The sequence below is a fragment of the Aethalodelphis obliquidens genome, unplaced genomic scaffold (assembly GCF_003676395.1).
Source record: "Aethalodelphis obliquidens isolate GAN/ISIS:26980383/991018 unplaced genomic scaffold, ASM367639v1 scaffold22, whole genome shotgun sequence".
Lineage (NCBI taxonomy): Eukaryota > Metazoa > Chordata > Mammalia > Artiodactyla > Delphinidae > Aethalodelphis > Aethalodelphis obliquidens.
In genome coordinates, this window is record NW_020837966.1 from 856,541 (window position 1) to 874,328 (window position 17,788).

The 17,788-nt window shown below is 38.0% G+C and overlaps 1 protein-coding gene across 10 annotated transcripts in view; it reads right to left on the reverse strand.

Annotated features, from left to right (window-relative positions):
• The window catches only part of DCAF1 (DDB1 and CUL4 associated factor 1), a 93,422-nt gene that overhangs the window by 34,954 nt on the left and 40,680 nt on the right, over positions 1–17,788 (reverse strand). For 9 of the 10 annotated variants that reach the window (XM_027120939.1, XM_027120934.1, XM_027120937.1 and 6 more), the window contains 7 exons: positions 11,472–11,609; positions 9,959–10,471; positions 9,546–9,647; positions 5,520–5,678; positions 3,975–4,154; positions 3,282–3,491; positions 1,938–2,107 (listed from right to left, as the gene is read on the reverse strand). In XM_027120939.1, coding sequence (XP_026976740.1) covers positions 1,938–2,107; positions 3,282–3,491; positions 3,975–4,154; positions 5,520–5,678; positions 9,546–9,647; positions 9,959–10,471; positions 11,472–11,609 — 1,472 coding nt within the window. The remainder of the gene's footprint in view (positions 1–1,937; positions 2,108–3,281; positions 3,492–3,974; positions 4,155–5,519; positions 5,679–9,545; positions 9,648–9,958; positions 10,472–11,471; positions 11,610–17,788) is intronic. The other variant, XM_027120942.1, reaches the window with a different exon arrangement.

Sequence of the window (17,788 nt, forward strand, 5' to 3'; positions counted from 1 at the left end):
GACTCCAAAAAGAGGTTTGTGGTACCATTCATTTAACAGGAAAAAAAGAAACAAAAGACACTAAATGTTCATCAATAGGAGAATAAACTACAGTACAGAAATACAAGAGTTCAAATATCAACACCTAAATCTCAAACACGTAAGGGTGGCTATATACCTGAAACTTACATTAAAAGAGTAAATAAATAAGGGTGAAAAAAGCAAGCTGCAAAAGACGTACACAGGATAATATTTTATATAACTTTAAAACATACAAAAGAATAATATATTATTGTTTACACACCCACACATATGTATAGCATAAAAAAATAGAGAGAATGCACACCAAGTTCAGAAGACTGGTCACTCTCAGGAGGCAGAAAATGGAAAGGAACTGAAACAGAAGCAAATACAGCAACATGCCAACCCTGGGTATGGAGTAGTTGTTATATTATTCTCTGTATCTTTATGTATTTTGAGATATTTCATCTAAAAGATGAGTTTGATTAAATACTATAATCTCAAATATGTATATTTACATACATTATGGAAAAAAGACTATTAAAAAAGAAATTAACAGTGGCTAAGAATAATTTTCATTTCTAAGGTTTTATATATTCTAAGCAAAACAAGTATTTTATTTTTAAAGTTAAGCTTTTAAAGGACATATTTATATTTTCTTATGTAATCAAATATGAATTTACCCCTCAAAAAATGTATTTATAACCTTCCTCATTATCGTCTGAGTTTCCATCATCTTTAAAGCAATGTTCTCCAAGTAAATATAACCTACTTTAATACTCTAAAACAGTGGTTCTTGAAGTGTGGTTAGGGGACCCTAGGAGTCTCTGAGCCTCTTTCAAAAGGTGCTGATATAAAAACTATTTTTATAATAACACTAAGATGTTACTTTCCTTCGTCACTCTCATTCTCTCAAGAGTGTATAGTAGAGCTTTCCAGAGGCTTGTCATGTGTGATGTCACAAAAGGTTGAATATAGAAGCAGATATGAGATATTAAACCAGAACATTTTAAAAACTTGCTGAAATCACCTGGTTTTATTTTGGAAACTTTTCATAAAAAATGCTAGTAAGTAATGGATTCAGATTATTTTTAAATAAATAAATATTTTTATATTTTCTCAGTTTTAATTTCCAATATGTTAAATATCAAGATGTAAAAACGGAAGTTTTTTTGGGTTCTAATAATTTTTAATACAGTAAAGGGATCTTGAGACCAAAAAGGTTGAAAACGGCCACTCCAAAGGTATTCCTCTAGATTTAATTACCCTGGGATTTAGCAAACAATCTATATGCACCCTAAATAAGCACCTCTTGTCTTTATGGCAGTGGGTGGATAGGGAAAGGAGGTCAAGAACCACTGTTTATAAATTTTGTTACTATCTTCCCTTCAGACTCCATCTTTTCCAAAATATAGTTTTAATTCTTTTTACATCATCCTCAAATAGAACCTACCCAACCTCCTGATTCCATTACCTGTTTTTCCCTGAGCCTTGTCCCGCTTTGCTGTTTTCAACTGAATGGTGAAAATCATAACAAGAGCAAAAAATACAGTTTTATGTGAAGGTAAGATAAATATTATATATGGTTGTCAAGCAACAGAGAGATGTTTAAAGTCTAAGTACCACAGAATACTGGACTCCAGTGTCCAGACAGGATTTCAACCCCACCTCTGCAGCTGTAGCCAGGTAGATTATGTAACTTCTCTAAGAGTACAGATAATGATCCTTGCCTATTTTGCAGTATTTATAATCACCATGACCAAACACTCTATAAATTTAAAATGATATTATCATGCTTAATTATCATGCTTAATCTAGTTTCTCAGATTCAAGTCCAAAATTTCAATTCAATTCAACAAATGTTTGTTAAGCATACACTATTGTGAAAACCAACATTAACTTTAGCAAAAAGCAGACTTTTAACTTCATGGTCCCACCTTGCATAATAGGTCTTCCAATTACAAGCAATAGAAATAAGCTGCAACAAGAGTTGGACACAAGAAAGTTTGAGGAAGACTTCAGCTGGCTCCCAATATAGCTGCGCTGGGCCATATTCTATCAAAAACTCCATCATTTCCACAATCTGTTCATGAGTATATGAACACGCCTAAAAGGAGAGATACATATTATTATTTTTTTTAATTCATTAATTTATTTTTGGCTGCACTGGGTCTTTGTTGCTGCGCGAGGGCTTTCTCTAGTTGCGGTGAGTGGGGGCTACTCTTCGTTGCGGTGCGCAGGTTTCTCATTGCAGTGGCTTCTCTTGTTGCAGAGCATGGGCTCTAGGCTCGTGCACTCAGTAGTTGTGACTTGCAGCCTCAGTAGTTGTGGCACACGGGCTTAGCTGCTCTGCGGCATGTGGGATCTTCCCGGACCAGGGCTCGAACCCGTGTCCCCTGCATTGGCAGGCAGCTTCTTAACCACTGCACCACCAGGGAAGCCCAGAGATACATATTATTAAAGAACTCAATCTGCCTGCTATCTTCTCCAGCACAGCTCAGTGGTCAACAGATTTTCATAATAAAGCTAAGTAATAATAGCTTTCAAATCCCACACTTCTTGAGTCCACAGCCCACATGGGAAACAATGAATATATATAAATGTTTAATCTTTTATTTTATTTATAACTAGACTCATAATACATTTTGCCCAAAAAGGTAACAAAATGTTCAAATCATTGGTGCATATATTTCACAGCTTAAAAAGAAGCACCACGTAAAATAATTGGTTTCTTTTCAATTTGTGATTTTTAAAACACGCAGATACCAATCTTTGTTACAAAACATACTAAGTTCAAAAATGATAGTGAAGTGGAATTATAGATGCACCCTTTCAGAAAAAAAATTCCACACAGAAGAAGGTAGAATATCTAGTACTTTCCATAAAAGAAAGCCCTTTTACAGACCTCTCAGTTCATCTTTTAGTTCTAGTATTCCAGAGATAGAAACTTACAACTGGGAGCAAAATAAGTCCTCAATATACCCATTTTTTGTTTGTTTGTTTGTTTGTGGGTTTTTTTGGCCACACCGTGTGACTTGCAGGATCTTAGTTCCCCAACCAAAGATCAAACCCAAGCCACTGCAGTGAAAATGTCAAGTCCTACCGCTGGACCACCAGGGAATTCCCTACATCCCTTTTCAAGTATTCTGCCTCCACACAGTGCGAGTATAATCCAACAATGTACATCCCACGTGGACTCCACCGATATGAATGTGCATTTCAGGCCCAAGATGCTACAGACAGTGCTAACAACGTTTCCTTTTTAGACAAGGTTCTCTCACCTTGTAAGGGGGTTGAGGATGAACAAGAATGCCACCCTCAGTCCTCTGAAGTGACTGCTTCACTTGTTCCAATTTAATGGCCAGGTGAGCCTCAAAGTACTTGCGCAAGGCCATGCACGTATGTTTCCCAGTTTGGCGGCTAGCAAATATTTCATCATCACTCAGAAGTGCACCCTGATCTTCCAAATTTAGAATCTCCAAAGTACTGATCTATTAAGAAAGAGGCAAAAGAATGGGGCAAAAGAGGAGGAAGAACAAAGAGGAAGAGAAAAGTAAAAGGAGAGGAGAAAGACTTCAATCAACTTTTGTGCTCATGAAGATTGACAAACATCAAAGTACATCTGTCCATACAACATGCTAAGAGTAGCCATATGAAAGCAAAACATTAAACCTATATTGAAAAATTACATAGTTTTCAATCATGCTGAAAGACACAGAGGCACAAAACTTGCTTTTTAGAAGGATCAAGCAATTCCCCCTGTAAGATTACTATATTCAAGGCAAGTCTACAATGGTATAGTCCTCTTAAGAGGAAAAGAAACTTGTAAATGAAGGAGGAAAAAAGACTTCATCCATAAAAATGATAGCAAAATTCCTCCAGTCAGAAGCTTCCTCTCTTCAATGCCACTGACGGGCAGCCCAGACAAGCAGAACCCCTGCTCCTCACAAAGAGAAGCCACTGAAGAACCTCACCAAGTTCACCAGACGACGAAGACCATCATAGCGGTCAAAGAGTTCCAATACAGCCCGGAAGGAGAAGCAGATTGAGAAAAACATGGTAGCGTGGCAGCATCCTGAAGCATGAGAACATTCCATTAACCACAGTGTGTAGTTCACCACATCAGACAGAACATTGTGGGGATGCATGCAAACCTGCAAAAAATAAAAATAAAACGTAATTTTTAAAAATTTGGGGGAAAGGAACCTTCACAAAAGGGAAGAAAAATTCACAGTGTAGATAGATATCTTTGCAAAATACAATAATCACTCCTGGGCAAGTCATTCTGAGTTTAAAGCTTAAGTTACAAATGAAATTTTATAACAATCTATTCCAAGCCTGAAAACAACCTAAATTTAAAGAAATATTTAAATTCCACCTAAACATACTGAGTGCTAAATTCTGCAAATATTTATATCCTTTAATGCTCACAATGCTCTGTTACACACATATTAGTATTCCCACCTAACAGGTGAAGAAGTGGCTCACAGACATAAGGGACTTCCCCAGGCTCATAAAAGTGACTGAGCCTTCTGATACTAAAGTCTACAAGTTTAATATCCATTCACTCACTGATTCATTCACACACATTTTGTTGTCTCCTGTAAGTCAGACAATGAATTATGAAGCATTACCCAGGTTTGTTTGATACTTTTTTATCTTAACCACAATTAATTTTGTACATACACACACAGATTAGGTTACTACTCTCAAAAGATTACATATCCTTGCATAATGCTGAATCTTAAGGAGTTAAAAAAATTAAAATCAAAATATTACCCTATTAGTACATATACAAAGATGAATAAAGACACCACCCAAGAAGAATTTACCAACTTCTCTCTACCAGAAAAGCCACACCACATAGAATATTAGAAAAATATTCCAGGCATAGAAATGACAAGAGCTTCCCTAGTGGTATCTAAGGACCCATTTCTTTTCAAATGTACAACCCACTTAGACTTTTTTAAAAAATCACTAAATAAAAAGTCTTAGCTGGAAAAACCCAGAAAACCAGCTACCAGAGGGTAGCTGCCACGCTACCATGTTTTTCTCTGGAGCCCTGAGAACAACTGGAATGATTTTACTGTCTCTACCACGAACTATTTGTTAACACAAATACACAAAGCATCATCTGTTGTTTTTATAATAGACTGACTCAAAAATGCAAAATATAACTCCACTGAGGGACATCTGAAAAGAGCCTGAAAATAATTCTAATGCAGTAAAATGGCAAAAACTAAAAAAAAGTTCTGTGACCCCAATCCATCTTGGGTTTTTTGTTGGATCTTTTTCTTTCAGAGAGTCAGGAAAAAAAGGACTACAAAATTTTACATTTTGGACCTTTTCTAAAGAATTTTACATTTTTGGAATGCTCTGTAAAGATTCATGCTCCTTGCTTCTTTCATTAAAACCTAATCCACCTATTCATTTTTTCTTATCCAAAAGTTTTCCTGTGAATGTACTAGAATATTCCCCACCCTATCCCATTCCCATACATCTGAATGGACTGGACTTACTCTTTCCATGGCATCCTGGTTGTAGGACAGGTAATACAAGCACATGGATACACCAGTTGCAGCCATAGAAGGACGAGGAATTTCCAGTAATTTCTGTACTCCACCATGTGCAACAAATTCTGTGGCAAACTTGTTATGGAGCAGGAGAGATGCTAGGTGCTAAACAAAGAGGACACATATCACCGTGGAAAAATCTAGAACAAATATCTCTTCACAGTTGCTAAACACAAAGACTCCTCTGAAGCAGACAACCACTCCCTCAAAACAGAAGTAAAACCAATACTGCTTAAGGGAAACAAAAAACAAAACAAAAAAACTCTAGGATTCCATAATATTCCCTCCTAATACCAAAGGTTTTCATGAGGGTGAAAAATAAGAAATGAAGAATATTGCTGTACATAACGACATAATCCTACACCATTTTATTATTACATAGCTTCCCTAAAGGATTTTTGTTACCCTTCCCATTTTAATCCTTTAAACATCATCAGCTCTATGTTTTAGCTTTGGCTCAGTCACTGACTCATCATCTAATAAAATCCAAAACTCTGCTTTCCTTTAAATTTATCCTCAATATATCCCCAAAGAAAAGTCTTCAGTAAATTATCAAAATTTGTAAATTTTTAGAACTGATCAGAATGCACTTTAAAAAGACCTTTATTAAAGAACTATTTTATTAAGTCTCTATTAGACAGGCCTTTGTTATCAAGTTTTGTTAACTTGCTGTTCAATTCTTACTAGCCTCTCTGGGTGGACCTGATCTTCTGGGCAATTTTAAGGGCAAGGAGTGCAATGCAAGCAGCAGGCTACTCAATGACTTTGAACCCAGGCCAACGTGGATGGGGCCTCAGGAGAACTGGAGCCTCCTGTTTCCGTTGGCCTCCTGTTTCTCATGTCAAGGTGTCTTCTGGGTGGTGATACAGGCAGCAGGTACAGACAAGACAACACAGATTTGTAATTACATGATTTGATACCTGTATAAATTTCACCAAGGTCAATGGCAAAAACAACATGTATGTACCCTCTTCAGAAGTTCTCTTAACACAGAAACTCAGACTAACCCTTATATATAATTCAAATCCCTTCACTCTTTACTTGGCTGATACACAAACCTCTACCACATTCCCACCAAGTCTTTCCCCAAGAAACTATACTATGTATGGTTCCCTCCCCAATACTTAGGCCACTGCACGTGCTTTTTCCAATAATGTCACTATCATAAAGTGGCAGTTCCACTGCCAGATCAGTAGGTAGGGAAACAGAGAACAAACAGGCTCAATCTTTACCAAGAACCTTAATTCTACTTGGCTCAACATAGCCCATAACCTGGCTCACCTCACTCATGTGGGCAAAGATTCTATTTTCTCTTCTTGTATTGTACCTCCATATAAGGTTCTAGTTCTTTTTGTTTGTTTTTGTTTTTTTTTTTTTGCGGTACGCGGGCCTCTCACTGTTGTGGCCTCTCCCGTTGCGGAGCACAGGCTCCGGGCGCGCAGGCTCAGCGGCCACGGCTCACGGGCCCAGCCACTCCGCGGCATGTGGGATCCTCCCAGATTGAGGCACGAACCCGTGTCCCCTGCATCGGCAGGCGGACTCCCAACCACTGCGCCACCAGGGAAGCCCTCTAGTTCTTAATTTACTATTTTATCCCATTTTGTTTCTATTGATCTATACGATCTTACAGAAAAACCAGAACATTTTGGCCAACCCAATACTAACTTCAACACCTGTTCCTTCTCCTACACAACTGAGACTTCCTTTTGAACAAAACAGTACACATAACTTTCTATACTTTTTATTTCCCTATAAGAAGGATCTCTTGTCTGATTTTTCCCTGTTCATCCTTATTTCATTTTCTTTAATCCCTTATATGAGTCTGCACAGAAAACAGCTGAATAATGACACCCATTACAGTTCCTCATACAAAGACCTACAGAAATAGCAACTGCCCAAATCCCTTCTTCACTATTTCCTTTTCAGGACAGGATGCTGCATCTGAAAGCAATCCCTTTGGGTCACTGGAGACAACTCTGACCTCCAGCTTCATCTCACTGTTCAAAGTATAATCATGAGTTTACACACTTTATACACACACACACACACACACACACACACACACACACACACACAGACACACACACACACACACACTGCATCCCATACATAGGAATACATGTTACTCCAATTTATGTCTGACCTCCTCCAAACTTAAAATTTCTGGGGTCTGAAAGGCAAATTTCCTTATTTCTATTTAATTTCAATATACTCTGGAACTGTGCTGTCCAATGCACTAGTCACTGGCCACATGTGGCTAATTTAATTAAAATTTAGTTAAAAATTCAATGCCTCAGAAGCACTAGCTACATTTTAAGTGCTCACATATGGCTAGTAGCCACTGTTTTCAACAGCACAAAGAACATCTCCATCGCACAGAAAGTTCTATTGGACAGCATGGCTCTGGAATATCAGGAATGAAATTGTAACTTTGAATAGCCAGTGAGAACATTACCTCTTTTTCAGAGGTCTTGTCTAGAAGCTACTAATTCTCAAGGAGAACAGACCATTCCTTCCTTTGTGCCCCATACTTTTTTCACAACATCTATAATATCTAAAAGAAATCATAGGCTTACATGCCTGTCTCTCTTAACCAAACAATAAACAGCAGAGACTTAATTTATTTGTCTAATATTGTAAACATCACAGAATAGTACTGTGTTCATTTAGTTACCTGTTGGGTAGAACTATAATAGCCACAAAATTATTCATTCCACTTAACCTCTCTCCCTTCAGATTACCTAAATTATCATGAAAAGGTATGGATTTGGTGGGCTAGACATACTTGCCTTCTTACATTTAGCCCCTTTGCAACCTAGAAAATCATTTACCTTTACTGAATTTGAGTATGCCTCTATTTCTTTACTCATTTTCTGTTTTATATTTTGTCCACTCTAAATAATCTAACATCATACAATATGTATATAGTTAATAACTGAGAAGAAGTGTTGTTGGCTGACAGAATACTTAAAAGGTAGTATGACCTAAGGTACTATACACTTAGTTTCTCTTCCTATCCAGTAACAATAACTGAGGCCACTCTCAGGTTTAGACCCACTTTCTCCTTTAACATTCAATCCTCTAGGACTGACCCCTGAATTTCTGTGGAGGCACTTGGTAAGCCTCATTTCTTCTATCTAAAAAAGAAATTTTCATTTGTCACGACTGACACATCTGGCAATAGAAACACCCTGGGGACTTCCCTGGTGGCACAGTGGATAAGAATCTGCCTGCTGGGACTTCCCTGGTGGCACAGTCGTTTAGAATCCGCCTGCCAATGCAGAGAACACAGGTTCGATCCCTATTCCAGCAAGATCCCACATGCCATGGAGCAACTAAGCTCATGCGCCACAACTACTGAGCCCACGTGCCACAACTACTGAAGCCCACGCGCCTAGAGCCCATGCTCCACAACAAGAGAAGCCACCACAAGAAGCCCACGTGCTGCAAAGAAGAGTAGTCCCCACTCACCGCAACTAGAGAAAGCCCGCATGCAGCAACGAAGACCCAACACAGCCAAAATATAATTAATTAATGTAAAAACAAAAACAAAAGAATACACCTGCCAATGCAGGGGACACGGGTTCTATTCCTGGTCCAGGAAGATCCTACATGCCACGGAGCAACTAAGCCCATGCACCACAACTACTGAGCACGCACTCTAGAGCCCGCGAGCCACAACTTCTGAAGCCTGCACGCCTAGAGCCTGTGCTCCGCAACAAGAGAAGCCACCGCAATGAGAAGTCCACGCACCGCAACGGAGAGTAGCCCCCACTCGCTGCAACTAGAGAAAGCCCGCATGCAGCAACGAAGACCGAATGCAGCCAAAAATAAATAAATAAATAAAATAAATTTATTTTTAAAAAAAGCACCACCCTGAACAATAAAATCCAGAGATGCTACATACCAAAACATATAGGCACATCCATGTCAATAAAATGCTCAGTGACCTAACATTTTTAAGAACTTTACCTTGAGTGCCTCAAATGTAAGTAGGACATCGTTAGTCTGTTTCAAGTCAACATAGAACATCATCAAATCCCGTGATCCAAGTTGCATGAATATGGGAAGTAACTGAAATCAACACCAAAAACAAGTCTTAACATTTGAATTTATTTTCACATATTTCCTATTCCTTTATGAAGATAGAAGATTAAAGAAATGAGGTGCCTCTTCCCCCCGTTTTATGAAGATAAACATACAAACACACTTCGATCGAAAAGGCCTTATCAGGAGTGACCTCCATAAGACTTTACCAGTTTGAGGCAAAGACTTTTCTATATTAGTGTAAAAACACATCAATGTATAAAATGACACCACAAAATATCCCAGAAATAAACACAGTGGTCCCAAAATGTGAACACTACTCTTCCCAATAAGCTTACCTCCTGATATTCTCCTAAAGGGGTCAGATACTGGAGAATGAGTCGCTGCTCGATAGCAGGAGTCATAGGATAAAGGGTATAATTGGTGCCAATCACCCAGGGGGACATTTCTGACCAGCTGCTGTTAGACAGCTCAACAAACATGCGATCTGGATCAGATGATGAGAAACCCAACTTTTGCTTGGCTTTCCTAAAGCTCTCTCTGTCACCCTGTTTTGCTGACTTGTTTTTCCTCAATCCTCCTTCCTCAGGTTTAGTTGCTGAGTTCACTCTGCTACTGGTCTTGTGGGCTGAATCAAGATGAAAGGAGATCTCCATGTCTCCAGAAGCTTCCTCTTGTTCGCCATCCACTACATCTACAGCCATGTCGCCATAGTCCATATCCACAGCTTCTTCATCCAGAGGCAAAAGGGGTTCAGAGGAGAGCTTTCGTGGGCTAGGACGCTTGCTTTCTTGCCTCAAAGCTACTTCCTGAAGCTGTAGCTCCCTCAGTCTTCGAAGTACTATTGCCACCTATCAACAGATATTGGAATAAAAGGGGTTGTCTCTTCTGCATCTTAATTTAAATGATTCAAATAATTCTTACTTCCACTTAAGGATAATCATGCAATTATTTCAATGCCTGGTAATAGTAAAGATTTGATAAATATGTTGACTTGATTCCTACAGCTTGATGAAATAAATAATGGCTAAAAGTCTCATTCCCCATAAAATTTCCCAGAGAACCCAAACCAGAAGATCTGCACATAAAACACCTAATTCACAACATATCTGGCTGGATCAAACTGGGGTGGACCATCACACCTCAAGAGGCAGACACTAGATATATTCACAATTTTTAAAAGTGTCTGAAAATCAAACATGAATGTTTCTGAAACTTTTATCTGCCATAAGTTATATTCTGTTAAATACTGTCATCCACATTATACATAATTACATAATCTAATTTTCAAGTTCACCATTTATGTTTTACCTTTTCCTTGAAGTACTCATTTTTTGGGTCAAGCCTAAACTGTAGTATTATGCTTAGTTTTAAAAAGAGAGAGTGATTAGGTCTGCAATTTATTTTAATTTGCATTAAAAAAAAAAAGAATGGTGGATGGATATAATGAGGGGTGAATGGATGGATGGGTATTCATGAATATAAGTTTAGTAAAATATTCACAATCAATGTAAGTGGTGTGTATACAGGTGTTCACTGTAAAATTATATTTTGCTAAACGTTTGAAATTTTTCATAATCCAGATGTTGGGAAGGGAAAGGGAGTGGTACTATTTATCTGGTACAAAATATCATGATCCTTGACAAGATGAAAAACAGCTATTTTCTAGTAAAAAAAAAAAAAGGTCCAATCAAAACTCTTATGAAAAGTAGTCTTGAAATACTGAAATTACAGTTATACTCTAGTACAAGGTAACAAATAAGATCTACCTATTCAAGTTCAGTAGCAAGAAAGAACGAGTGAATACACTCCCATCTTATGCAAAAAAAATCATTCTAACGTGGTCCTTACCAGCTGTGAATTTTCATCCCTGTAGTTGGCAGCAATGTCTTGATTTTCCATAGCACCTCCTAACAGACCAGTAGAATATGTCCTCAGTGGCTGATCAGCCTCTCGGGCCCATTTGAAAAGATTCTCAACAATTCCTTCCTATAGTAAAGGAAATGAAATAGCACAATTCAGGGGGAAAAAATTCATAATTAAAGATATAAGCAAAGACTTCAGTCTTATAAAAAAATTTTTTTAATAAAACATTTCAATATTGCTCATAAGATTAAAAAATCCAAGTGAACTCAATGTACAATAGTAGGTGGTTTAGTTAAAATATCTGTGCACTGTGAAACAGAATTCTATTTATCCACTAAAACTCAGGCTAAAGATCAACAATCACATAATGCAGTCCTACTTTAGCTGTTAAGACCCAAAAGGCTCCATGACCAAGTGGGGAGCCCTAAAAATTCTATATCTCTCTTTGAAGTTCACAATGTACAATAAACATTATCAGTGCTCTGAGAAGTCCTCCATCAAACAAGTATTTAACTCCACATATCCTACCCTTATTTTTAGTTTTTACTATGAAATAAAATATATAAACATGTACAGTCCAAAGAAAATGAAAATCACCTCTGTGATTTACCACTGAGTTTAAGAAACAGAAACCTCCCATGTGTCCCCCCTCCCTATACCACCCGCGTCCTCCCTCCCCAAAGGGTACCTGCATTACTAAATTTTAATAATTTTCTTATAAGGCTTTTGTTAAACGTTATATGCTTTGAACTGTGTAAATTGTGTGGTGCCATATGTATTTTTCTGCAACTTGTTTCTTTTACACATTATGTTTTTTACATTCATCTATATGGTTACATGTAATTGTCACAAATAGCACTCAATATAAGACAGGCTTTACACATAACATTTAATCCTCATATCAACCCTATATGATTAGGTAAGTACTATATTTACAGAAGAGAAAACTGTCACAATGAGGTTAAGTAACTTACCAAAAGTCACAAAACTAGTAAGTGGCAAAGCTGGGATCTTATCCTAGGCAGTGTACCTCCAAATGCTCTTCATCTCCATATTCTGCTGCTGCTATTCTGTTGGCTTAACTATACTTATTTTTGTGCAAGCATGTCCCTAAAGTAGACACCTAGGAACAGTACTAAGTCACAGGCGTGTTTGCTCAACTTTACTAGAGGAGGCCAAACTATTTTCCAAAATGACAATTCACATTTCCTACAGGCAAATAGTTCTTTTTTCCTACATCTTTACCAACACTTGGCCACTATCAGACTTTTAATTTTTTGCAGTCTGGTGGGTATAAAAAATTAACATTTCATTTAACTTGAATTTTCTCATTTACTAATGAAGTTCAGCATTTTTTTTGTGCCTTCTGACCATTCATACTTCCACTTTCTCTGAAATACTCATCTCTTTTACCAGTGTTTCATGATAAGCACAAGTTCTTAATTTTTATATAATCATACTTAGCAATATTTTCTTTTAAACGTTGTGCACTTTATCTTAAGAAACTCTTCCCTAGGGTCATGGTGTCATTCTCCTATATATTTCAAGTTTTAAAGTTTTTTTTTTAAAAACTAACACTCTGAAAACACATTTTGAGAAATTTTGTTTTAAAATACTTATTGAGGGGCTTCCCTGGTGGTGCAATGGTTAAGAATCTCCCTGCCAATGCAAAGGACACGGGTTCAATCCCTGGTCCAGGAAGATCCCACATGCTGCGGAGCAACTAAGCCCCTTGCACCACAACTACTAAGCCTGTGCTCTAGAGCCCATGTGCCACAACTACTGAAGCCCGCGCACCTAGAGCCCATGCTCTGCAGCAAGAGAAGCCATGACAATGAGAAGCCCAGGGCTTCCCTGGTGGCGCAGTGGTTGAGAGTCCGCCTGCCGATGCAGGGGACACGGGTTCGTGCCCCGGTTCGGGAAGATCCCACATGCCGCGGAGCCGGTGGGCCTGTGAGCCATGGCTGCTGAGCCTGCGCGTCCGGAGCCTGTGCTCCGCAACAGGAGAAGGCCACAACAGTGAGAGGCCCGCGTACCGCAAAACAAAACAAAACAAACAATGAGAAGCCCACGCACAGCAACGAAGAGTAGCCCCTGCTCGCAGCAACTAGAGAAAGCCTGCACACAGCAACGAACACCCAGCACAACCCAAAAAAATTAATTAATTTAAAATAATAATAATAAAATACTTATTGATATGAAAATATATGTACCATCAATTTTAAGTCTATCATCCTTCCCTATTTCCAAACAGTATAAGAAACTTAAAATACTAACTTCAATTATTGCCTTCCATCTACATGTTACCAAGAATTTCTGTTTGCCCTTTTGCCCTCCAAAATTGTTTATTTTGGTCAATATTTCTAGGTTTACAGAAGTTCTCTGAAGACATTTTCTACTATTATCTGGTCTCTACTGATGCTGTGGCAAAGCATGCTATGTTAATTTGAAGGAATCTTTTATACTCTAGTTGCTTTTTATTACTATTTTTTGAGTGGTTTTGTTTATTTATTTATTTAGGCTGCGTTAGGTCTTCGTTGCTGCACGCGGGCTTTCTCTAGTTGCGGCAAGCTGGGGCTACTCTTCATTTTGTGGTGCATAGGCGTCTCACTGTGGTGGCTTCTCTTGTTGTGGAGCATGGGCTCTAGGCACAGGGGCTTCAGTAGTTGTGGCACACGGGCGCAGTAGTTGTGGCTCGCAGGCTCTAGAGCGCAGGCTCAGCAGTTGTGGCGCACAGGCTCAGTTGCTCCGTGGCATGTGGGATCTTCCAGGACCAGGGCTCGAACCCATGTCCCCTGCATTGGCAGGCGGATTCTCGACCACTGCGCCACCAGGGAAGTCCCACTCTAGTTGCTTTTAAAATCTTTTGGTCTTTGGTATTCTTCATTGGGCTTTCTGAATCTGAGTGGTCATGTCTTTCATTTATTTGTAAGATCCTAGCCTCATCCCTCTGAATATTACCTTTCTATTTTCTTTTTCTTTTATATATACGTGTGTGTGTATATATACACACATACACATTTTTTTTTCTTTTTTGGCTGCACTGCGTGCCATGCAGGATCCTAGTTCCCTGACCAGCGGTTGAACCCACACCTCTTGCAGTGGAAGTGCAGAATGTTAACCACTGGACCACCAGGGAAGTCCCTTCTATTCTCTTTTATTGAAATTCCTTTTAGATACATGTAAAATTTTCTAATTCTAGTCTTATTTCTAAGAGCTTCATTAAGGATTATCCTGTCAGATATTCCAGTTTATTAATTCTATCTTTAGCTGTGTCTAAATTTCACTCTATCTCATCTACTAAGTTTTAAAATTCAATAACTGTAATTTTTATTTCCAGTAGTTCCTTTGTTCATTTTCCAAATGGCCATTTTTTTTCATAGTCTTAGACTTTTCTTGGAGTTCTGATTCTTTCACATTCATAACTTTTAACTATTTTAACCATTTTTCAATGTAAAATTCGGTGGGATTCAGTACATTCACAATGTTGTGTAACCATCAACACTATCTATTTCCAGAATTTCATTATCCTAAACAGAGACTCTTTACCAGAACTTTCAATAATGGATAGAACAACCGAAAAGAAAATCAATAAGGAAACAGAGGAGTTGAACAACACTACAAACCAATTAGATCTAAAAGACATATAGAGAACACTCCATCCAACAAGAGCAGAATATACATTCTTTTCAAGTACACATGGAACATTTCACAGAAGAGACTATATGTAAGGCCACAAAACAAGTCTTAATAATTTAATAAGAACTGACCTCTTACAAATAATTTTTTCCAATCACAATGAAATGAAAAATCAACATCCCAAGAGAAAACTGGAAAATTCATATGTGGAAATCAACAGGCTTAACCAACAAAAGTGTCAAAGAAGAAATCACAGGGAAATTAGAAAATACCTTGAGATGAATGAAAACAGAAACACAACATACCAAAATTTATGGGATACCACAAAAGCAATGCAAAGAGGGAAATTTACAGCTGCAAGCACATAAAATTAAAAAGAAAAAAAGGTCAAATTAATAACCTAACTGTACACTTTAAGGAACAAGAAAGAGCAAATAAAACCCAAAGATAGCAGGAGTAAAAAATAATAATAATAAAGATTAGAATAGAGATAAACAAAATAGCAAATAGAAAAATACAGAAAATTAATGAAACCAAAAGTTGTTGCTTTGAAAATATCAACAAAATTGACAAACCTTTAGCTAAACTGATCAAGAAAAAAAAAAAAGGAGAGAAAACAAATTACTACAATCAAAAATGAAAAGGGAAAACTTCCCCAGTGGTGCAGTGGTTAAGAATCCACCTGCCAATGCAGGGGACACAGGTTCAAGCCCTGGTCCAGGAAGATCCCACATGCCGCAAAGCAACTAAGCCCATGCACCACAACTACTGAGCCTGTGCTCTAGAGCCCACGAGCCACGACTACTGAGCCCATGAGCCATAACTACTGTGCCCACGCGCCCTAGAGCCCTCCCACCACAACTACAGAGCCCACGTGCTGCAACTACTGAAGCCCACTGCCTAGAGTCCATGCTCTGCAACAAGAAAAGCCACCACAGTGAGAAGCCCACGTACCACAACAAAGACCCAATGCAGCCAAAAAAATAAATAAATTTTAAATTTTTTTTAAAAAAGAAAGGGGGAACATTACTACCAATTTTACATGAATAAAAAGGATTATAAGGGAATTCCCCAGTGGTCCAGTGGGTAGGACTCCACACTTTCATGGCCGAGGGCCTAGGTTCAATCCCTGGTCAGGGAACTAAGATCCCGCAAGCCACATGTGGCATGACCAAAAAAAAAAGTGGGGGGTGGATTACAGGAGAACACTATAAACAACTGTACACCAACAAACTGAGTAACTTAGATTAAACGGACAAATTCCTAGAAACACAATCTACCAAAATGGACTAATGAAGAAACAGAATAACTGAACAGACTTATAACCAGTAAGGAGACTGAATCAGTTGTCAAAACCCTCCCAAAACAGAAAAACCTAGGACCAGATCGCTTAACTGGTAAATTCTACCATTTAAGGAATTAATACCAAGCCTTCTCAAACTCTTCCAAAAAATTAATGAGAAGGAGCACTTCCTAACTCATTCTATGAATCCAGCATTACCCTGACACCAAAGCAAGACACAAAGATAGTACAAGAAAACTACAGATATTCCTTATGAATACTGATGCAAAAATTCTCAAAAAATACTTGCAAACTCAATTCAGCAGCATACTAAGAGGATTACTGTATATACCACGACCAAGTGGATTTACCCAGGTACATACGGTTCAAAATACAAAAAGCAATCTATGTAACACACCACATTAATAGAATCAGTGTGAATTAATTTTTGTGAATTAGTAGAAAACCACATGACCATGTCAACTGAGGCAAAAAGAATTTGACAAAAGTAAAATCTCTTTCATTAAAAAACACTTAATAAACTAGAAATAGAAGGAAACTTCCTCAACATAATAAATGCCAGTCATGAAAAAAATTACAGCTAACACTACACTCAACCGTAAAAGTCTGACAGACTTTCTCCAAAGATTAAAAACAGGACAAGGATGTCTGCTTTCACCACTTGTATTCAACATAGTACTGGCAAGAAAAAGAAATTAAAGGTGTCTGTGTTGGAAAGGAAGAAATAAAATTATCTCTGTTCACAAATGACATGATCTTATACATAAAAAACTCTAAAGTTTCCACACACACAGACACAGACACACACACATACACACACACAAACACACACACAAAACAACCTGTTAGAATAAATGAATTCTGCAAAGTTGCAGAATAATCAATACACAGAAATCAGTTGCATTTCTATACACTAGTAATGAAAAATCTGAAAAGGAAACATATCCAGTCATTGTTTAATTGTTGACTCCTAATCATGGAGGATTATTTGCTGGGATACTTTGGAATTTTTTTGTGAGCTCACTTTTTGTGGAAATTGTTTTTTCTGTGAAAATCCCTTGTGGCCCAGATTGTGAAAGCTTCTCCTCCACTGGAGTTCTGTATTTGCTTTTGCCAGACAACCAAAGAATATCACTGGTCCAAAACAATTTTGTTTGTTGTTAATATCTTGACTTTGGGGTTCCCAATCAAAATAGAAATTTCAAACATTTACCCAAATAAGGCCCATGCCCAGATATTCTCAGGGGAGACTTACATGCCCATGCCCCTGCCCCTCAGAGTGGAGTCAGAGAATGAGAAATCTATCATCTCCCCACAGCATAAAGCAGATATTTTCCTTTTCCATTGTTTCAATGAAGGT